Source organism: Oryx dammah, unplaced genomic scaffold (genome assembly GCF_014754425.2).
Source record: "Oryx dammah isolate SB20612 unplaced genomic scaffold, SCBI_Odam_1.1 HiC_scaffold_11, whole genome shotgun sequence".
In the NCBI taxonomy this organism is placed as follows: Eukaryota; Metazoa; Chordata; class Mammalia; order Artiodactyla; family Bovidae; genus Oryx; species Oryx dammah.
Window position 1 is genome coordinate 34,885,524 of NW_024070195.1, and position 22,104 is coordinate 34,907,627.

Sequence of the window (22,104 nt, forward strand, 5' to 3'; positions counted from 1 at the left end):
AGCAGCGTCTCAGCAGGAGGCCCAGGCTCTGCTCCCTGCCGTCCTGGGGCCAGGATGGGGCAGCAGTTCAGCTGGGAGGAGAATGGTGCGGTCGGCACGGTGGACGCGGCGGAGCTGCAAGAGTGGTACAAGAAGTTCCTGGAGGAGTGCCCCAGCGGCACGCTCTTCATGCACGAGTTTAAGCGCTTCTTCAAGGTCCCGGACAACGAGGAGGCCACCCAGTTCGTAGAGGGCATGTTCCGAGCCTTCGACACGAATGGGGTAAGGTGGCCCGAGGGGGCGGACGGAGAGCTCAGGGCTCATCCTTGACTAAAGGAGCACCCTCGGTGGGAGCTCCGTTGGCCAGCCGTCTTGCTCGGCCTTGGCTCTTCTTTCCTCTCCATCCTCTCTTGCCTTTTCTGTCTCACTCTTCCTCCAAACTCCTCTCTCTCCCATCATTCTTCCTTCCCATCTTTTCTTTCCATTTCTCCGCTTTCATCTGACTTGCCCTCTTCCTGAGAGCTGAAGGGAGGCTCTGCAGAAAGACCCCAGGGTCCTCTCTACGTGTATTTATGGACAGGACTCTGCAGTCACAGGACATGGTTTTTCCGCATCCATCGGGGCTCCCCTCGCTCTAAATATAAGGGGTTTAATGGGCGGAGCTATCTTGGCACAGCCCATGAGTGCCCCTTTGCTGAAAGTGAGAGTGAAATTGAAGTCGCTCAGTCCTGTCTGACTCTTTGGGACCCCGTGGACTGTAGCCCACCAGGCTCCTCTGCCCATGGGATTCTCCATACTGGAGTGGGTTGCCATTTCCTTCTCCAGGGGATCTTCCTGACCCAGGGATGGAACCTGGGTCTCCCGCATTGCGGGCAGACACTTCACCATATAAGCCGCAGGAAAGCCCATGGAAGATTCCGTGAAATCATTCATCCACAGAGTTTCGACAAGCCCTTGGTTGGCACCAGGAGCTAAGAAGATAATATATTGAATTTAAACATAGAAAAAGGTAAAAGTGAAAGTCTCTCAGCGGTGTCCGACTATGGCCCCATGGACTGTAAGCCCACCAGGCTCTTCTGTCCCTGGAATTCTCGAGGCAAGAATACTGAAGTGTGTTACCATTCCCTTTTCCAGGGGGTCTTTCCGACACAGGGACCCAGCCCAGGTCTCCCACTCTACAGGCAGATTCTTTACTATGTGAGCCACGGAACGCCCTTAAGCACTGAAACCCCTTCATTATTTAAGGCCATCCAGCCCAGTGTCTCCACAGTTCTTTAAACCATTAAGTTTGCCTCAAATCCCTGTTTCCCTCCTTCAGATTGAGGGGCCAGTGGGTTTGACCTAGACAGTTAATCCGGAAAAAGCGGTAGGTACCCCACTTCTGTGTAGAAGGAGAGCTTCACTTTTCAGAGTGAGTCACTGGGAACGCTTCTTAGTTCCCACCCTGCCCCTGGAGAAGGGAATGGCTACCCACTCCAGTATTCTTGCCTGGAAAACTCCATGGACAGAGGAGCCTGGCAGGCTACAGTCCAACGGGGTCGCAAAGAATTGGACATGACTGAGCGACTAACGCTTTTCTTCTTTCTGCCCTGGAACTGTCAGTGCACATCTTCTTTGCGCCTGTAGGGGGCGGTAGGGCGGGGTCAGCATCATCGCAGCAACAAAAACCTTGGAGGTGAACCCTAACTCCAGATCTCAACTGAGTTTCAGCCTTCCCAAAGTTCCTTCTATAAACGTCTCTGAGTCAGCAGCAGCCCTGAAAGGGAGCAGGCCGAGGTTGTTACTCCAAATTCAGTGAACTGATTTGTCCAAGATCTTAAACTCAGCGGTCCTGCATCCCAGGCAAGCGTTCCTGCCCAGAAGGCAGTGTGTTGGGCTGTTTAAGAGAGGAAATGATTTTTTTTGAAGTGTTGAATGTCAGAAGAAAAGTAAACAAATATATCAGGTAGTATGTGGCAAAGTTCACACCCATGAATTTATCAATTTTCTTCAAATTCATTTAAAATTCAATATAATAACAATTCAAGATTTCAAAGGGATTATGAAGCCCCTGGAAATAAAACAGCTGCAACCTCGTATACCTCATTTCTTCTAAGTTAGCATATAATATTCATCAGCCATCTTTAAAATAACTTTTTAATCTGGGTGACGTTAACGTTACAGAAAAATTAGAAGGATAGTGCAAGTAATTTCCATTTACAATTTATAAAAATTTCCCAGTTGTTTACTTTTGACTCATTTGCTTTACTATTCTCTCTGTGTGATGTATTATATATATACATGTGTACATACATGTACACAATATATTCATATATGTGTATATTATGCACATAAATATGCATTTTTTAGAGAGAATTATATAGACATCACACCCTTTTACCCCAAGTATTCTAGTATATATGTTCTAAAACCAAGGGCATTCTCTTAACCTAATAAATGATCAAACTCAGGAAAGTCAACATTAATAAGTTCTGTTATCTAATTGACAATCTATATTGATGTTTGACTGACTGTCCTGATGACATCTATTACAACCTTTTTAAGTTTGATCACATATTGCATTTAATGTCCTATCTCCCTATTAGCCTTTTTAAAAAAAAAATTGGAGTATAATTGCTTTACAATGTTTTGTTAGTTTCTGCTGTACAGTGAAGTGAATCAGCCATATGGATTCAGATATCCCCTCCCTCTTGAACCTCCCTTGCACTCCACCCCCATCCCACCCCTCTAGGTCATCACAGAGCGCCAAGCTGAGCTTCCTATGCTTTATAGCGGTTCCCACTAGCTATCTCTTTTACACATGGTACTGTATATATGTCAATCCTAATCTCCCAGTTCGTCCATCCCTTCCCTTCCCCATCACCCCGCCCCTGCCCTGGACCTGATGCCCTTTGGATCCTTTAGTCTCAGCTTTTCTTTATCTTATTTGACTCTGACATTTTTGAAGACCGCAAGTCGATGATCTGGGTTTACCCTGTGTTGCCTTGAGATGAGATGCAGGTGACACTTCTGGCAGAAATTAATGCCCCGGAAGAGATGCTATGTGCTTCTGAGCATGTGACATCAGAGGGCACGTGATGTTGGTTTGTCCCTTTGATCATTTAGCTATGTGGTGTCTGCCAGATTTCACCACTGTAAAGTGACTATTTCTTCTTTGTAATTAATAAGCATCTTATAGGGAGATATTAATACTTTGAGACTAAGTAAACTTCCTATTGCTCATCAAATGATCAGCCCCTAGGTTTGGCACCCATTGATAATTTTCCATCTCCGCTGTCCTTTCTCTTTTATTAGTTGGCCTCCTGTTGTAAGGAAGAGCTCTCCTAGCAGGCGTTTTCAGCTCCTCTATCAGAAGCTAAGCCTTCTTCCTTTTCTTTTCTCACTTAGTCTTTGTCTCCAAACTCCTGCCCGACTCCACTTCCCATCGCAGAACAACCTTTATAATCAGCAAGTGTCATTTCTGGGCAATTGATCTCTGAGATTTCTGGGGCAGATAAAATCAAAAGAGCTCTTAGATCTAGCTCACACGTCAAGATCTGTGGTGGTAAAAACAGTTTTGTGGTGGCAAGGAGGTAGGGGCACCTGGTCTCTGCTGCTACGCTCCCTCCTGGTGGAGGTAGTAACGCCATCTCTGGTGCTCGCCTGTAATGCTCTGGATGGAGGAAAAGGAAGGATGAAGGTCAAATGTCCTTCAGGGTCCTTATGTAACGAGTGCTGGGGGGAGGTCAGGGCTGGTTCACAAACGCCGCCAATTCAGGGAGAAACGAGGCAGGTAATCCCACAGAGCAGATCACACGCTTGTCACTTCTGCTCCAACTCTTGAGTAGACAGGCGTTTCCATCATCTTCAGCCTCTGTGGGTAATTGAAGCTGACGAGAGCGCGTGCGCAGTGGATGAGAGTAGCCCCTGCTGGGAGCTTCCCAGAACTGGTCCTGGGGTTTGAAGTAAACTCACACATGAGATCACTTGTCAGGAAAGGGCTGCTCCGCACTGAGACTCATGTAAGGTGAGGGGTCATTGTGGAAACCGTTTCATGTTGAGACAGGATGTTGTGAGAACAGAAAGTTCTAGACAAAGAATGAGGGGGAAATCTAGAGAGCTGAAGAGTAGAAATTTGCTGGTGATTTGGGGTTTGTTTGTGTGTTTTACTCCCCGTGGTGCTAGCCACCAGGTTAATTTTTTAAACGGTAACAGACCTTGCATGGAGTAAGAAATTTCTCCCAACCTGATGAACTGCAGAAGGCATGTAGCTTGAAAGACTCTGCCACTTGCTGGGTGGGAATTTCTTGGGCAACTTATTAAACCTCTGAGTCTCAGTTTCCTCATCCATGAGATGGGGATAACAGACCTGAGGGAGATGATGTATGTCAAACAAATGGTCCATTTTGCATAATTTTCTAACTGAATTCTTATTTAAAAAGAAACCTAAGGGACTTCCCTGGTGATCCAGTGGTTAAGACTCCATGCTCTCAATGCAGGGGTACAGGTTTGACCCCATGCGCTCCAGGGCATGGCCAATGAAAAGAAACCCAAGATCTATTTTTAGAAAGCCTAACAAATAATAATTACTAATGAAAATAGTCTTTTAAAGGACAACCAATTACCACATTGTACGCCTTCAACTTACACAGTGTTCTTTAAAAGGCTATTGTGCAATTATACCTCAATAAAGCTGGGGGGAAAAAAAAAAAAAAACAGGAAACAAGCCAAATAACCTGCAATGGGCCAACAGAAAGCAAACTAGGGACCATTCATATAATGGCGCACCATTCAGCAATTTAAAAAAAGGAACTGTTGATGTTTACAGTGACTGAGATAAATCTACAGGGCACTGTGCTGAGTGAAAGAAAGTTACACACTATATGATTCTATTTTTATACTCTTTTCAGAGTGAAAATATTATTGATGGAGAACCAAACAGTGGTTGCCAAGTGTTATGGTTGGGAGAAAGATGTGACCTTTGAGAGGTAACATAAGAGAGGTTCTTTGTGTTGAGAGTTACTGGTATCTACGTATCTACATGTGTCTACACATGTGATACAATTGTGTAGAACAAGGAGATAGGGGCAATTCAGGTGTAGGAGATTAGGAGGTACAAACTACTACATAAATAAGCTACAAGGATATATTGTATAACACAGGGAATATAGCCAACATTTTATAAGAACACCAAATAGAGTATAATCTTTAAAAATTATGAATCACTATCTAGGAGCTTCCCTTGTGGCTCCGTGGTAAAGAATCCGCCTATCAATGCAGGAGATTTGGGTTCCATTCCTGGGTTGGGAAGATCCCCTGGGAGAAGGAAATGGCAATCCTCTCCCATATTCTCCCCTGGGAAATCCCGTGGACAGAGCAGCCTGGTGGGCTAGAGTCCATGAAGTAGAAAAAGAGTACAACAGAACTTAACGACTAGACCACAATATTGTATACCAAGAACTTACAAGACACATCAACTACACATCAATTTAAAAATTCATAGAACTTATATACCCACAAAAATAGTGCATTAAAGACTAGTGGGGAAAAAAACAACAGAACAAATAGCAACGGCTAAGAATCTGCCCTACAGGAATTATCAGAGACATAAGGAAAAATACGTACGCACAAGATGTTCATTGTGTAATGTAAAATATCAAAGCCATGTTCAACAAGAGGGACTGCCCAGTACTCCTCAAAAATAGGAAAAGGTATTATTTTAAATAATTTTGAAGGCATGGGGAATTTTAAAATAAAAATCCAGTAACTAAAACTATAGCTACAGCCTGACCTCAGTTAGGTAAATATTTACACAGTGAGGAGTATGGGGGCCAGAGGAATTATATAAAGGACGTTGGTTAAACTCTGGAGGTGTTGAGGTGGGCTCATTTTATTTTCTTGGTTTTTCCTTAAGCGTTTGCTGTTTCCCTCATGTGGGGCTGTATTCTCCTCTTGTCCATACCTTGCCCACCCAGGCACCCCTTGAACAGGGGTTGAGGCTCCCACTTGGCCTGACCCAGTGGGACAGAGCGGCTCTGGGCTAGTGATGCCATTCTGATTACAAAGTCATGGGGATGACAGATGCTCCCGGGGGAGCTGATGATTCCAGTTTTTAATTTGGAGAGCTGAGATCCCAACCTTGAAATATGTGAGGTCCTGCTTTCTAATCTCCTTTCAAAACTATGTTAGTCTTATATTCAGACTTAAGTCAATCATTTCTTTATAGATTTGTAAATAGTTACTAGACTCTGGGCAGAAGTCGCATCGTACTAGGCGTGGAGGAGAAACAGAAGCAATGTAAACCCCTCTCCTTTCTCCTGGAGGATAGACTGTTGCTAGAGAATGAGACACACGTACAGAACAGTTAAGGGTAGAAGAGAGGGTAGGTGCTGGGCTTTCCTGGTGGTCAGTGGTAAAGAACAGTTAAGGGTAGAAGAGAGGGTAGGTGCTGGGCTTTCCTGGCGGTCAGTGGTAAAGAATCCGCCTGCCAATGCAGAAGATGGGGGTTGGATCCCTGGGCCGGAAAGATCCCCTGGAGAAGGAAATGGCAACCCACTCTGGTATTCTTGCCTGGGAAATCTCATGGACAGAGGAGCCTGGTGGGCTACAGTCCATGTTGTTGTGTTCAGTCACTAAGTCATGTCTGACTCTTTGCAACCCCATGGACTGTAGCCCACCAGGATTCCCTATCCCTCACTGTCTCCCAGAGTTTGCTCAAACTCATGTCCATTGAGTCAGCGATGCCATCCAACCATCTTATCCTCTGTCACCCTCTTCTCCTCTTGCCTTCAATCTTTCCGGCATCAGGGTCTTTTCCAGTGAGTCAGCTCTTCACATCAGGTGGCCAAAGTCTTGGAGCTTCAGTTTCAGCATCAGTCTTTGCAGTGAATATTCAGAGTTGATTTCGTTTAGGATTGACTGTTTTAGCTACTAAACAACAGCTGGGAGTGTCAGAGAGGGAGAGGACGGTCACTGTGGCTAAAGTGGTGTGAGAAGGAAGGCTTCCTGGAGGAGGGGACCATTGAGCTGAGCCTTGAAGGACAGGCAGGACTGGGTGATCCTGGAGACTGAGAATGGATCCTGGGGCAGAGAACACCATGAGCACAGATGCAGAGGTACATGCATGCACCGGGGAGGCCAAGCCCTGAGTTTCAGGGATGGTGGCCTGGAATAGAGTTCCCACCAATGCTCCCAGGAGACGGGGTGGGGGGCTGAAGGGAGCCTCACAGCTCCCACCCCCAATGCAGGACAACACCATTGACTTCCTGGAGTACGTGGCAGCCCTGAACCTTGTGCTGAGGGGCACCCTGGAGCACAAGCTCAAGTGGACCTTCAAGATCTACGACAAGGACCGCAATGGCTGCATCGACCGCCAGGAGCTGCTGGACATCGTGCAGGTCAGTATCTGCTGAGGGGTGGGGGAGGGGCGGGCACCTGGGTACCCTGGATGCTGAAGGGGGGCCCCTGGGCCTGGGGGTGGGAAGGGGCATTGGAATCATTCAGAGTGTGCTTTCCAACTACCATGAAATTAAGCTGGAGATCAATTACAAAAGGAGAATGAGAAAATCCCCATCTGTTTGAAAATCACACTACTTCCTAATATTCCATGAATCAAAAAAATAGTATCACACACACACAAAATATCATGAACTGAGTAATGATACTTATAACAAAACTTTGGAATGCAGCTTAAAGCTGAGCTTACAGAAACATCTGTGGCCTTAAAATGTATATACTAGGCAATGGCACCCCACTCCAGTACTCTTGCCTGGAAAATCCCATGGACAGAGGAACCTGGTGGGCTGCAGTCCATGGAGTCACTAAGAGTCAGACACGACTGAGCGACTTCACTTTCACTTTCACGCATTGGAGAAGGAAATAGCAACCCACTCCAGTGTTCTTCCCTGGAGTATCCCAGGGATGGTGGAGCCTGGTGGGCTGCCGTCTATGGGGTTGCACAGAGTCGGACACAACTGAAGCGACTTAGCAGCAGCAGCAGAAAATAAGAGAGACTGAAATGAAAATCAATGATCCAAGAAGTCATCTCAACAAATTAAAAAAAAGAAAAGTAAGGCCAAAGAAAGCAACAGAAAAGAATTAATAAAGAATGGAAATTAACAAAACAGAACACAAACGCACAAGGAAAGTCAACGGAAGCAAAAGTAGTTTCTCTGGAAAGATCACAAAGCTGATTGACTACTAGCAAGAATGAGCAAGGGGAAAAAGTACTCTGGCTCAGACTCTGCACAAAACCCTCATTAGCCTCTTACTCTCCAGAACTTCACTCTGAAGAGGGAGATGTTGGCGCCTTTTACAGAAAAGGAAATTGGCCCATGGAGGTTGTGTGGTTTGCCCAAGTTCATCCACTGGGAGATGCTGGGCTGCCTGTAGTGGTGCCTCGTTTGTGCCACGTGCTGTGCTGGGCAATGAGGCCGTGGGGACCCCCAGTGCACACCTCTGTCCTAGGCGAGCCCCAGCCAAGGCCTGAGGATACTCCTCATGTCTGTCTGTCTCTGCCCCTTTTCACTTCCAAATGTTGCCTTGTTGCCGGAAACAGGGCGAGCGAGACACCTGTGCTTTTCCCTCCAGCCCAACACCTGTGTCTCCCATCATCCTATCTCACACGCATACATTTCACACACACCCACAAATATTCTGAAATCTCCATGTCTTCTGCTGTAAATTGGAGGTTAGGCCATCCCTGTGCCTTCGTTAGAGGTTTTGGGTGTCAGCTCTGATGCTCACAGTGGAAACACCAATGGCGTGGGAATGGGGCAGTGGGTGAAGCCAGGAACTCCTCGGTGGGAATTAGGCCATGAAACCCTGAGGAAACGGCCTTAGCACAGGTCACTTTTAGTTTGGACCTGGGTCCCGTGATCCTCAGATGTACAGACTGGGGGGCAGTGCTGAGGACGAGGTGCCGAGGGACGTGGGTCGTGGCGGAGAGTGGGAGGGGCAGAGCGTGCAGGGTCTCTGGATGTCACTGGCTTCCCTCCCACAGTCCATCTACAAGCTGAAGAAAGCCTGCAGTGTGGAGATGGAGGCCGAGCAGCAAGGCAAGCTGCTCACGCCCGAGGAGGTCGTGGACAGGATCTTCCTTCTGGTGGATGAAAATGGAGATGGTAACTGGAGCAGAGACATAGTGGGGCAGGGGCGGGGGGCTCCCATCCTGGGTCACCCCACTTTCTCCACGTCACCTTAGACTAGGCCCTTCACTTCCCGGCAGTGAGATGGGTGTGGAGAAGAGACCATAGAATAACAAGAATGTCACTAGCGCGTGAGGCTTGTGCGTGCGTGCTAAGTCACTTCAGTCGTGTCTGACTCTTTGTGACCCCGTGGACTGTAGCCTGCCAGGCTCCTCTGTGCATGGGGATCCTCCAGGCAAGAATACTGGAGTGACTTCCCATGCCCTCCTCCAGGGGATCTTCACGACCCAGGGATCGAACCAGCATCTCTTGTGTCTCTTGCACTGCAGGTGGATTATTTACTGCTGAGCCAACGGGGAAGCCCCATGAGGCTTGTAAGAGGATTAAAACTCCTACTGGAGTTGCCAGGCAAGTGCCGTGGAAGAAGAGGAACTTTGGAGTCAGGCAGACCAGGATGCTTCATGTACCCTCTCAGCCTGATCTGAGTTTGCTCACCTGGAAAATGGGAATAAGAATAAATGAAAGGAGTAAATGGGGTCACGTAGTTGGACTCTCATCGCTGTAGCTCAGCGCCCCAGCCCCAGGCTGTGCAAAGAGGCAGTTGGCTGGGAACACACCCAGAAGAGCCCTCAAAAATATTTTAAAGGTCCCATGTGCAACAGTAAAACTTGAATTCATTTGCAAAGCATGTCCCCTGAAGAAACCTTTGGAGGTTCCAGGAGACTCCTGGAGGAAAGCCCAAGCTTAGGCCCTGAGACCGCAGGCTCATCTGTGTACATCCCCACCCCATTTCTTCCATTCCCTGACCTGGCATGTCTTTCCTACCCCTTGCGCAGGCCAGCTGTCCCTGAATGAGTTCGTTGAAGGTGCCCGTCGTGACAAGTGGGTGATGAAGATGCTGCAGATGGATCTGAACCCCAGTAGCTGGATCTCTCAGCAGAGGCGGAAAAGTGCCATGTTCTGAGGGCTCTGGGGCCCTGGGAGCCCTCCAAGACTCCAGGCTCACCAGGTTTCCAGAGCAGTGGGAGGGTCCCTGGTTCAACCTGCTTATGCCCACTCTTATCCTGGCTTGAACTTCCTGGCATCCCCTTGCAGGGGGTGGGGCTGAGTGGGGAGGGCAGGGGTCATTAGTCTGAAATGGCCAACAGGGCTGGTCCATTGGGAGGATTCGTGGGGTACTGAAGGGACTTGGCTTTCTCTCCCCCTTCAGCTGATTCTGGGAAAGCTACGCCTTGCTAGGTGACTGTGGGGTTCCCACAGATTCCTACATGGTTCTTAGTTGGAAGCATGGAGGTCTAGGGGTAGGGGTTCCATAAATGAAATTAGCAATGAAAATGCCCACACAGTGTGAAACTCACTAGTAGAAGGGTGGGGCTGGCAGGTGTTGCTGATGCTGAAGAAAAGGTAGGAATTGGGGAGAAGGGATGGATAACAATTACATCCCCCCAGAACCCCAGGGACTGTTCTTCCTGCCCTTGGAGGAGGTAGACTGTACTTAAAGGGGCTGTTTCAGCTCTGCCCTGGTGCTGCTCTGCCAGCTCCTTCCAACCCTCCTTCCCCACTCCCTACCCCTCATCCCTCACACTCAGCTCTCCAACCCCCACCCCCAGAATGGACCCTCCAAAATTTGCCATCACAAGCCCACAAGCCAAGTATGTCTCCTTAAAGAATGGAGGAACCATTCTTCTATTTCTGGAGAGAACTGGGGCCTGCCAACCTGTTCTAAGACAGGCTCTGCCTCTAACTCCTGTGTGACCCACAGCGGGCATTTCTTTTCCCTGACCTAGGTGTTTTGTCTGCACCATGAGCAGGCTGGACTCGACAAGCAGTTTTCAGATTATTACTTTTTTAGATATGGGATTCTTTTTGTTATACAAACTCTGTGTGCAGCCTCCATACAGAAACTAGATTAAAAGGCAGTTACTCCGGCAGTCCATGGGTTAGGACTCTGCATTTTCACTGCTGAGGGCTTGGATTCAACCCCTGATCAGGAACTAAGATCCTATAAGCCATGCAGTGCAGCCAAAAAATAAAGAAAAAAAAAGAAGGCAGTCACTCTGGTTGCAGGGGGTGGTACTGAGGAACTCAAAAAAGAAACCCATGTAAATAGATATGTTTTTGTGTTGAAGTATGAAGAATAAAACTAATTTGTAGATCCTATGATTTCATGGGCATGATATCCATATAAAGTTAAGTGTAGAAATAAATGTAAGGTTAAAAAATAGTCAATTAAAAAATAATAGTAATCCAGATGGGACACAGATATGCCCCAAATCATGAAGCTGGTATGTGAATGAGGCTGAGGAAATGTCCCAATTCTATCCAGATACCCTCCCAGCTCTGACCTCCAGCATTTCCCAAGAGGCAGCCACCAAGAGAAGCAGCAGAAATGTCAACTCCCTTTTGTCCCTGGCATTGAGCTCCACTTTCCCTCCATGTCTGTGCTCCGGCCCCAGCGGACTTCCAATCTAGAGCAGTCCACGTGATGGAGAGGACAGGTGTGAACGAAATGCCTCTTCCCTTCCATCCCAGGGGGCTCTCTGCAGGCTGGGGCTCCACCCCCTACTTTCCCCTTGTTTGCTCCCTTCCACCTCCTTGGATTTTTATTTGCTCCCAGAACCTCCCCCACACCCAGCTGAAGTGAAGACTCAAAGTTCAGAAGGAAAGAGCATCTCTGAAAAAAGTGATCACAACTCCTCCAGCCTGTGTCTCTCCCCAAGGTCTTGGTCAGGTATTCTTAAAGCTGGAGTGTGCAAAGAATGGGGAGAGGGCCCCTGTAAGAGACCGTTACCCTTCTCAACTGGTGTCAGGTCTCACTGTGGTAAGAGGGATTTAGGTTAGATCAGGGATGGTCAGGACACTTGCCATTAACAATGAGTCAAAATCCTATGGGGTACCATGTGGTACCACGTGGCACCGAGGGGCCAGCAGGGGAAGAATGAGGGTGTTGTGCAACCACTCCTGAATAAATACAGATTCCCAATGGATTAAGGAGGACTGTCTACAGTATCATAACTTCTCTTGGCATATTGTTTGATACAGATTCTGTGAGTTCCTTGAGGATGAGAACTGTCCTCTTTGCACGTGTAACATCTAGCATTAATATAAGTAGCTGTTCGAGAAATGTTTGTTGAAGGGAGGCAGGAATCAACGCAGACCACTTAGGCCCCGGGATGCTGGGGGCAGGACGGGCATGTGGCAGCACCCAGTTGAAGGCTGCAGCCACCAGCTCTTCAGGGTCCCACTGGAGTCCTGGGAAAGCCCACCTCTGCCTCAGAGCTTCTGTGTCTAAAAGAACGTGGAACCACAGAAGCTCAGTGCAAGAGCTGGTAAAAGCTGAGGAGGTGCAGGAAGGGAGTAGGGAGGAGCCTGACGGATGCTGAAGGCTGCCCCCAGCAAGGAGAGTCACCACCCGCTGAATCACACAGAGAGTTCCGGAAAGGTCCCCCTCTGGACCACTGCCCTGTGCTGCCACCATGGACCCCTAAGAAGTGCGCTGAGCCTTTGAGTTCAGTAGACTCTATCTAGTATTAAAACAACAGTGAAACACCAGGCACCACCATACACACCCTCCCCAGTACAGAAAGAGCAGGCAGTGAGCTCAGCCGTCGGCCTCTGCGGCCTCCGTTTCCCTGCCGCTAGCCCCGTCCTCATCCTGCTCTCCACTCTGGAGCCTGCGCACAATGCGGGTAAGGTCCAGGCTTCGGGTCAGCGTGTCCAGGAGCATCTGGTCCTTCTGGACGCCCTCCATGAACTCCTCTAGGGAGAGTTCCCCTGGGGTGGAAAGAAAGGGCATCATGGGCAGGAGGCGTTCACGTCTGCAGACCGGGGCCCGGAGCTGCAGTCTTTTAAGGGGACAGAACCAATGCTGGAGGAAGTGGCTCTGAACAGAGCCGGCCAAGGAGCCAGAGACCAAAGTCTGGTGCAGACATCCCCAAAAGCCAGCTCTGTGGCCAGGGCGGAGGCAGGCGGAGGAGGTAGCCAGCAGCGGCCCCTTGGAGCCTCCGTCTCCCCTTCTGCCCTCTCCCTTTCTGAGACTGGGGACAGCCCCAGTGACCCCTCCCCGGGGGAGCCCCAGCGCGGCCTCACCATCCCCATTGACGTCAATCTTGGAGAACACTGTATCGGTGAACTCCTCGGCGGTCATGGTCGAGTCGCTGCAGGGGTTAATGGCTCGGATGGCCTGGAAGGGAAGAAGTGAGAGGACCCGTCCTAACTCGTCTCAGCAGTGGATGGGGCAGGGAGAGCTCGTCAAGCTCCCGACGGGAGCCAGGGGAGTAGAGGTCAAGGTGGCCCGAGGCTTCAGACGGAGTAGGGGATGCACTTCTACAGCTCTTGGTGCAGAAGAGGAAACTGAGGCCCAGGGGAATCTGGCGCAGGTCACGCAGCTGGTGAAGGTCCGAGCCGCCGCGGGGACCTTAAGTCTCAATCCCGTCCCCTTCCGAGCCCGCGGACTGACCCCGCCGGCTGAAGACCCAGCCCCGGCTCTCAGCTCGGCCCCGCCCCTGCCCGGCCCTCGGCACCTGGAGTTACCCGGATGATGGTGAGCAGCTCGTCGCGGTCGATGCATCCGTTGCCGTCCACGTCGTAGAGCTTGAAGTACCAGCGCAGCTTCTGTTCCACCTTCCCCTTGAGGACCAGGCTCAGCGCCGCCACGTACTCCATGAAATCAATGTAGCCGTCCTGGGCGGGGGGCGTGGCCGCCTGAGCCCCTCTGTCTAGGCCCCGCCCCGGCCCCGCCCCCGGCCCGGAGCCGCTGGAGGAACCAGAAGACCCTGAGCCCAGGCCCTGACCAACGCCCCGGCCCCGGCCCCGGCCCCGCCCCCGGAGCCCACAGGGGCTCAGGAGACGCTGAACGTCTCGGATAAACCAACCGCCCACTGGAGTGTAAATGGCTTATTGCTATCACTTCACAGGTACTTTGGTTCCAGCCATCGCTGTGATCCTCAAACTTCAGCCCTTCCATTTTGGTGGGTCTGGTTGCAAGATGTGTGTAGTGAGACACGAACCCCCTAGGAATAGGGGCGTAATTTGGATGCGCTCTAACGCGCCTGGATAAGGGATAGAGGTAGATTTGGAGGCATCGAGCGCCTTTCTCCTTCTTCCCTTTATTCTTGGAAGCTTACTGAGCACCGACTAGGTGCTGTGATAGACTGAGGATTCAGAACTCAGTAAGATAAAGCCCGTCCTGATGGGAGCGCAGCGTTGAGGACACAGGTTGGAATCCTGGCCCCACCTTCTCAAATATATAGGATCTGGTAGGAAGGATTCAACATGACTCTGACCCTTGATTCGTAGTAGTTATAATAGCTCCCACCTCCATGGAATTGATGTGGACTTAAATAAATGCAGGTATGTAAGGCACTCAACATTGCCTGGCACATAGTAAGCACTCAGTAAATGTCAGCTATTATTATTATTATTATTACCAACGCTTCCTTGGTACTCAGACGGTAAAGAGTCTGCCTGCAAGGCAGGAGACCCAGGTTTGATCCCTGGATCAGGAAAATCCCCTGGAGAAGGAACCCACTCTAGTATTCTTGCCTGGAAAATCACATGAACCGAGGAGCCTGACGGGCTATACCCCATGGGGTCGCAAAGAGTCGGACACGACTGAACGACTAACACACACATTATTATTATTACCGTCACTATAAGGAAATCATGGTGCCATCATGACATATGTCCAGGGACAGCACATCTGGACAGGACATTATGGAATCATAGAGCAGCATGGCGACCAGGCAAAAGCAGCAGAAAGGCTTCCTGGGGGAGGTCGTGCCCTCAGTGAGTCTTGGAGGGATTGGCCATGGGGGAAGGTGGTACAAGACATTCCTGCAGGATATTTCCCCAGGACCCCCCATATGTTCAGCAGCTGATTCTCCACCTGGCCTTGCCAGCCCTACCAATAGGGTCAGGGAAGCAGGAAACACAGGCCTGCCTCTGCCCACCTTCCGCCCAAGTCAAGTGAAGCTGGAAAAAGGAAGCCTGTGTCTTGCAGAGAGGATGAGTGCTGAAAGGAAAGGGGCATTGGACTCAGAGCCTGTGAACCCAGAGTCCAGCCTCTATTGCTCCACTTACTCACAACCGTCACTCTGGAACCGGGAAGTTACTGAGTGGCAGGTTTGGGATCCGTATGAAGAACTCGTTAACAGACAGAATTGCCCACAGTGGAAGGGACAGCTTCGTGTAGTAATGAGCTCCCTGTCCCTGAAAGTGTGCGAGCAGAGGCTGGGATACTGTTATTAGGGACGTGGCAGAGATGGGACAAGAAGGCCTCCAAGAGTTCCTGATCGTGTGCTGGCCTTAGGTGAGGCCTCACCCACTCTGAGCTCCACGATGGAAGTCAAAATCATAGTGAATATTTTCAGGGTGTTTCCCCGTGTTCAAGGGCTTTCCTACACATGGCTGTGCCATGGGGCATGCAGGATCTTAGTTTCCCAACCAGGGATGGAACCCATGCCCGCTGCAGTGGAAGTGCGGAATCTTAACCACTGGACCACCAGGGAAGTCCCTCAATCACCCCTTGATCAACCCTCCTCTCAGGCTCTTTGTCACGGTGGAGCCAGGCCCCCCTGCAGCCATGCTCAGAGAAGCAAGAGGTTTGCTTTCTTACCACTGTGGAGATTTCCCCCAAGCAAGGGGACAGAGGGTAAGGACACTTTGCTTTTCGTTTTTTATCTTTCTATATTGTTGGAAACTTTTTACAATGAGCTGTCGTTTCTTGGTAATTTTTTTCTTAATTTTATAACTTTTTGTATTAAAAAAATGGCCAGAATCGGGCAATGGAAAGGCATGTGCGTTTGTTCCAGAAAGACCTAAACCATTTCTTGGGAGAGGTGTGGCCTTGGACAAGTCAGATAGCCTCTGGGTCTCAGTTCTGAGACAGAAGGACAGTGTGTGCTTTTCAGGATTGTGGTCTGGGTTAGATCTACAACAATACTAACTTGATTTGTGTGTTTCAGGTGATGTGTGTTTTACTCACTTTACTCATTTAATCTCACAGCCACCTCTGGGTATTTCTATCTCTATTTTCAGATGAAAAGCTGAAGGTGAGAGAGGTTAGGCCACACACTAGTGAATGACAAAGCCTTGCCTAGAAACTGAGTCTCCTTGAGAATTCCCTGGTTATCCTGTGGTTAGGACTCGGCACTTTCATTGCCAGGAGAGCATGGGTTCAATCCCTAGTCGGGGAACTAAGATCCCACAAGCCTCGTGGTGCAGCCAATAAACAAATAAATAAATATTAATAAACTGAGTCTCCTAATTGCCACCCAGCACTCAGATGCAGGGATGGGAGATTTACATTGATTTGTGTGCACCTGTGTGATTGCCAGGCACAATCAAGCTCAGGCAAAACTCTGAAGTAAGCAAAGCATATGCGGGTTGCCCTGGTCACGTTCCCTACTCATGGCCGTACCCTCAAACCCTGACCATCTGGTACAGTACCCTAGGATACAACTCTCTTCTAGTTCAAGGGCTGGCAAACTTTTTCTACAAAGGGCCACATAGCACATATTTCAGTTTTGATGATCTGTAAAAGAATGCGTGTGGTGTGTTTTAACAAAACTTCATTGACAAAAATAGGCCCAAGGGCTATTGTTTGCACTACCCAAAACTTCCAGTCTTCTGTATCAAAACGTCCTGGAAATGGGTCTCATCTTGTAGCCAACCTGCCCCACTGCCTTTTGCTGGTGACAGTGGGTGGAAGGAGTGTCCAAAGTGTGATTTCTGCCTTCAGTGTACAAGACACTTCAAATGTTACAAAGATGCTCTTCAGTTTAGCAAGTATGAATGTTAATTAATATATATTATATATAAGTAGTCCATAAAACTAATAATTCCTCATATAGTCATTCACTCAAGTAAAAATACTGATTGATCTCCTACTGTGTTCTAGGCACTGTTCTAGGTGCAAAGGATACAGCAATGAAAAAGAAAGACAGAAATCCCTGCCTTTGTGTAGCTCACATTCCATCAGGGAGATTGACCATAATCATAGCAGCTAAATGTTATTCAACATCATCTTCTAATACAAAGATGAGACATGCTCTAGGGGAAAAGGCAAGGTTGAGGAAATGCCCAGGTGGGAACTGCTGCTGCTGCGGCTAAGTCACTTCAGTCGTGTCCGACTCTGTGTGACCCCATAGACAGCAGCCCACCAGGCTCCCCCGTCCCAGGGATTCTCCAGGCAAGAACACTGGAGTGGGTTGCCATTTCCTTCTCCAGTGCATGAAAGTGAAAAGTGAAAGTGAAGTCGCTCAGTCGTGTCCGACTATTATGGACCCCATGGACTGCAGCATACCAGGCTCCCCCGTCCATGGGATTTTCCAGGCAAGAGTACTGGAGTGGGCTGCCATTGCCTTCTCCAAGGTGGGGACTAGTCCCAGTTAAATAGGGCTGAAACCAGGACATCAGGGCAGTATCAGTGGAAAGGAGACATTTGACCAGAGCCTTGCAGCTGGGGAAGGTGTGAGCTGAGCGGAATTCTGGAGGAAGAGTGTCTGGCGGAACTCAGGCCCTAAGGCGGGGGTGTGAGTAGAATCAAAGAGGTCGGATTTGGGACAATACAAGTGGCGCTTTAAAAAAAAGTGAAAGTATTAGTTGCTCAGTTGTGTCTGGCTGTTTGTGACCCCACGGACTGTAGCCTGCCTGGCTCCTCTGTCCATAGAATTCTCCAGGCAGAAATACTGGAGTGGGTTGCCATTCCCTTCTCCAGGGGGTCTTTCTGACCCACGGATAGAAGCCGGGTCTCCAGCATTGCAGGCGAGTTCTACTGCCTAAGTCACCGGTGGTGCCTACGTGTGACAGAAATTGAAGAGCTAGCATTTGAATGACTCAGCCAAATACAGGGTTGAGGGGTTGCCTCGCCCCGGTGTCGTAAGTGTCATCTTAGATCTGAGATCCAAAGGGTTCTCTGATCCAAAGGGTTTCCTTAACAGGCAAGAAGCTGAGCTCTTTCAGTGCATTTGGGTATAATGAGTTGAGGCTCAACCATGGACTCTGACACCTTTTCAGGAAAGATCATTTCTTCTGGAGTATTTCAGGGATCTAGCATGAGGATGCCATCCCTTCTTGGTCTCTGTACCTTGGGCTCCAGGACTCTGACCCTGCACCCCTTTTAGGAAAGCCCTCAGGCACCACAATGCTGCCCTTGAGGCTGGGACTCAAAGCCCATAAGCTGCTTTGGCACCTTGATCCTAAACATTAGTGAGTTTTTAAATAGCCTTTGAGCCTCAGCTTTCCCTAGAAGCCCCACCCACAATGATGTTGGGACCCTCTGGGCAGCTAGGGGAGCCGGAAGAGCTCTGGGCAATGTCTCCCCAGCATGCAGTGGACACTTGGCAGCTTCCTGTCCTCACCTTGGAGGAGGCAGCAGCCAAGGTGGGGGCCAGCGGGTGGGGGGAGATAGATGTGTGGATTCACGTTCTTCTACCACTACATCTTGACTGAACTGCTCCAAATAAATGGAAGGTTTGCTCTGAAATACCAAGAAACATCTTAACTAATGCTCCTGATGTCCATGACAGTTGACGGTGAATAAGCTGAGGCAGAGCGGGGAAGAAATGGGCTCCAAGGCCACCCAGCTGATGAAGACTAGGGACGTAAACTTACAGTGTCCCCTCTATCTTCTCAGGAAGCCCTCACCTGGTGCGTTCAGGTGATCCCTTGGGGAGACATCGATAATTTGACCACTGCACAGACCTTCAGATCCTTTTAGGATGAACTGAGGTCACTGGGGACTTGGGAGCTGGAGTGGCCTGGATTCCCCAGTGACCAGGCAACCCTGATTGTCCCAGTTCTAGGGTCCACAGATCATCATGGGATGGGTGACCCAAACAACGTGGACCTGCCCACCCCAGACCAGAGGGCCTGAAGCCAGCCTGAAGCTCATCACCCTGCTCTCTGCCCTCCGCCCCTCTGCCTTCTGCATCCTGGGAGCAACTGAGGGCCTGTGCAGAGGTATCAGGTGCAGCATCAAGCACTTAGTAGGTGCTTGTCGACCGTCTTTTAAGTGTTCACGCTTGTTCTGGGGTAAATTGCGCATGTGGAAGAGGCAGAGGAAACCAACGTTTAGCCTCCGAGTGCACTGAGCAGGGTCTCTCTCTCTCTCTTCCCTGGGGATGAGGGCTGATTGATTTCTAAACCGCCAGTGCCTGACGCACAGTAGGTGCTCAATGGATGTTAGAAAACTGGAGTCACTGATGTAGACACTCAGTCTCCCAGAGAGACAGTCATTCCTCCAGCCGTCCTCACACTTGCCCCTCCCACCCCCACACTAGCCCCGGGGCATCCCTGCAGCGCTCCCCACCCAGAGCCCAGCTCACTTTGTTGAAGTCAAAGGTCTCAAACATCTGCTCCACGTACTGGCTGGCCCACGGGCTCAGATTCTTGAGGCCGAAGAACTGGCGGAACTCGTAGAGGGTGAGCTGGCCGGAGGGGCACTCTGTCATGAACTTCTTGTACCACTGGTGGCACTCGGTGCTGCTCAGCTCCTCCACCGACTTACCGTCCATAATGTTCCCCATCGCTCAGGCCTGCGGGAGGCTGATGCCCAAGGGGGACCGGTTCTTTTCACCGCTGGTCCCCACACCAGCGCAGCTGGGCTTCCTAACACTGGGCCCTCCTCGCTCACAAGCCTGAGTTCCCCAGATCTGAGCGAGGAAGGGCCTGACGAATCCCAAAGTGCAGGGAAATGACTAGAGGAGGTAAGCAGAAGAGAGGAGGTCACGAGGGCTGTGCAAGCCTACACCAGATCCAAGGGCTACCGGAGAACTCGTGTTAAAAGTCCTCACTAAATCCTTGCAGCCAATGGAGACCTGCTCACTCTGAGAAGAGGAGCGAAAATAGAACAAAGCTTAGGGGACCAGAGGCCCAGGATTACAGTCTTGAGCTGGAGGTGAGAGGATTTTCTTACCCAATTTGCAATCTCCTGATCCCTTCTTATGGGGACAAAGTGGGTGGCCAGCCAACAGCTGTTCCAATCCTGCCACCTCCACTCCCTTCTTCTGGGTTGAATGGGCGCTCAGTATTTCTGGTTCCTGTCCTTGGACATGGAATTGAGGTACCTATGAGAAAGATCTGGTCTCTCTTCCAGAGCTGGGCCAGCTGAGGGCCCTTGAGAGGACTGCTGTGTACAGTTACCCAGGCTGTGCACTGCACTTGGCCATCACGACAGAGGGGTTCCAGTCACACCAAGGATAGTTAGTATATGAGAGGGCCTGGGTGATGCTGAGTTTATGGGCTCCCCAGATGAGACCAGAGAAGTCAGAGGGAAACCCCTTTTACATAAAACTGCACAAATACACATAGCCTCACACACACACACACACACACACACACACACACACACACACACACACTGGTCCTGTTTTGACCACGCTTATGTTCCTGGAAGCTTCATCTTTCCCATCATGGGAGGCTTGATTTCAGCCCTCCGTCTCACTCTAAACCTGACACCATCGCCACTCAGGGGCATGGGGGAGGGGACACTGAGAGTGTGCCTAGTGGCCTGGGGCGTGTGTGTGTGTGTGTGTGTGTGTGTGTGTGTGAGTGCAGGCACACAGGTGCATGGGTGTGCTGCTACTTGCTGGTCCTGGAAGCGTCCCTGGCTGAGAATAGAAGCCCATCTATGCAGCAACACCTTCCTCTGGTCTCTATGGGATACTCTCTTGCAATAGAATATTATATATATATATATAATTTTTAAAATATTAATTTATTTGGCTGCGCTGCCAGGTCTTAGTTGCAGCACGCAAGATCTTTAGTTGTGTCATGCGAACTCTTGGTCATGGCATGTGAGAAGCGTGGACTCTTAACCACTGGACCCCCAGAGAAGTCCCCAGCCAACATTCAAGTGCACTTAAGCCCTAGCTCTGTCCTGTCCCTTCCCTGTTTGCTTCTCTCATCTGCTACATGGACCACCCTCTCTTCATTTAAATTAAAAGTAAACTAGAGGAGGCTTCCCTGACAGGCCAGTGGTTAAGACTTCGCCTTCCAATAAAGGGGGTGCAGGTTAGATCCCTGGGTTTGATTCCTGCTTAGGGAGCTAAGATCCCACATGCCTCACGGCCAAAAAATCAAAACATCAAACAGAAGTGATACTGTAACAAATGCAATGAAGACTTTTAAAATGGTCCACATCAAAAACATATCTTTTTTTTAAAAAAAAAAAAAAGCAAACTAGAACCCTCAGAGGCAATTTGAGGATGGAGGCACCAGGAAGATGGTAGTTCTTACACAGTCTTATGGGAAGAGTCAGGCTGTCATCCTAAGATCACTTCCTAAGAACCAGACAGAAGGAACTGGGCCTGGAGAGGTCAGCTCAGGGATATGGCCCAGCTCAACAAAGAAGGGCAGTCACAGCCTTCCAGCCATCAGGGGCCCGTCCTGTGTATCCACGGGCTGTGAGCACCGGCTGGGTGGAGGGAGGAACCTGGAGTGATGCGGTCTGTGCCCCTGAATATTGCTCAGTCCTAGAAGCCCTCTCTCAGGGGGACACCCCCTTCCAACAGCTCAGGGCACAGAGGAACCACCAGAAGCACTTAGGGAGAGATTTCCCTCCTTGACCAAGATGCTTCAGATGGAATGAGACAAAGCTCCCTGAGAACAGAGGAACCTCTGGGGGCTGTTTCTCTGGCCCTGATCTACAGACATCTGCCAGATAAAACTGAGGATGGGGTGGGGTGGGGGGCTATGTGCTCTGCTCTGGACCAGGTCTGTCTGCCTTCTCAGATCTGGTTTTCCCCCAGGGAGCAGTTTTCTTCCTTTCCATTATCCACAAGATGGTCTCCTTTCCAGTTCTCTAGCTCCTTTTGCCCGTTATCCTGAGAAAGTTCATCCAAAGGACTTGAGTTAAGAATGCCCCTTTAGAAGACCAGAGAGAGAGAAAGACTGAGACCAGAGTGATGCCAATACTCTTGTCCTTGTCACTTGTGAACATGATAACTACGATGAGAAGGAAACCACCAAAATGTTAACAGGGTCATCTCTAAGTTAA

The 22,104-nt window shown here is 49.7% G+C and overlaps 2 protein-coding genes across 2 annotated transcripts; one reads left to right on the forward strand and one right to left on the reverse strand.

Annotated features, from left to right (window-relative positions):
* Positions 1–54: 54 nt before the first annotated feature.
* On the forward strand, positions 55–11,262 carry GUCA1B (guanylate cyclase activator 1B). The gene is made up of 4 exons (XM_040249688.1): positions 55–261; positions 7,206–7,355; positions 8,960–9,080; positions 9,941–11,262. Exons 1-4 carry the CDS (start codon positions 55–57, stop codon positions 10,066–10,068), a joined length of 606 nt encoding a protein of 201 aa, XP_040105622.1. The 3' UTR covers positions 10,069–11,262.
* On the reverse strand, positions 10,923–21,094 carry LOC120870122 (guanylyl cyclase-activating protein 1). Its single transcript, XM_040249687.1, has 5 exons — positions 20,023–21,094; positions 19,433–19,804; positions 13,638–13,787; positions 13,194–13,287; positions 10,923–12,878 (listed from the first exon to the last, which is right to left on the reverse strand). The coding sequence occupies exons 2-5, from the start codon at positions 19,631–19,633 to the stop codon at positions 12,706–12,708; spliced, it is 618 nt and encodes a 205-aa protein (XP_040105621.1). The 5' UTR covers positions 19,634–19,804; positions 20,023–21,094; the 3' UTR covers positions 10,923–12,705.
* Positions 21,095–22,104: the final 1,010 nt, after the last annotated feature.

What these genes read in the sequence shown, in the direction of transcription:
- GUCA1B (XM_040249688.1), top strand. Translation starts at nt 55, where the DNA reads ATGGGGCAGCAGTTCAGCTGGGAGGAGAATGGTGCGGTCGGCACGGTG. An exon ending in GAGCCTTCGACACGAATGGG is followed by an intron (nt 262 to 7,205) that starts GTAAGGTGGCCC and finishes CCCCCAATGCAG; the next exon opens with GACAACACCATTGACTTCCT. An exon ending in AGCTGCTGGACATCGTGCAG is followed by an intron (nt 7,356 to 8,959) that starts GTCAGTATCTGC and finishes TCCCTCCCACAG; the next exon opens with TCCATCTACAAGCTGAAGAA.
- LOC120870122 (XM_040249687.1), bottom strand. Translation starts at nt 19,633, where the DNA reads ATGGGGAACATTATGGACGGTAAGTCGGTGGAGGAGCTGAGCAGCACC. An exon ending in AGACCTTTGACTTCAACAAA is followed by an intron (nt 13,788 to 19,432) that starts GTGAGCTGGGCT and finishes CCCCCCGCCCAG; the next exon opens with GACGGCTACATTGATTTCAT. An exon ending in GATTGACGTCAATGGGGATG is followed by an intron (nt 12,879 to 13,193) that starts GTGAGGCCGCGC and finishes TTTCCACCCCAG; the next exon opens with GGGAACTCTCCCTAGAGGAG.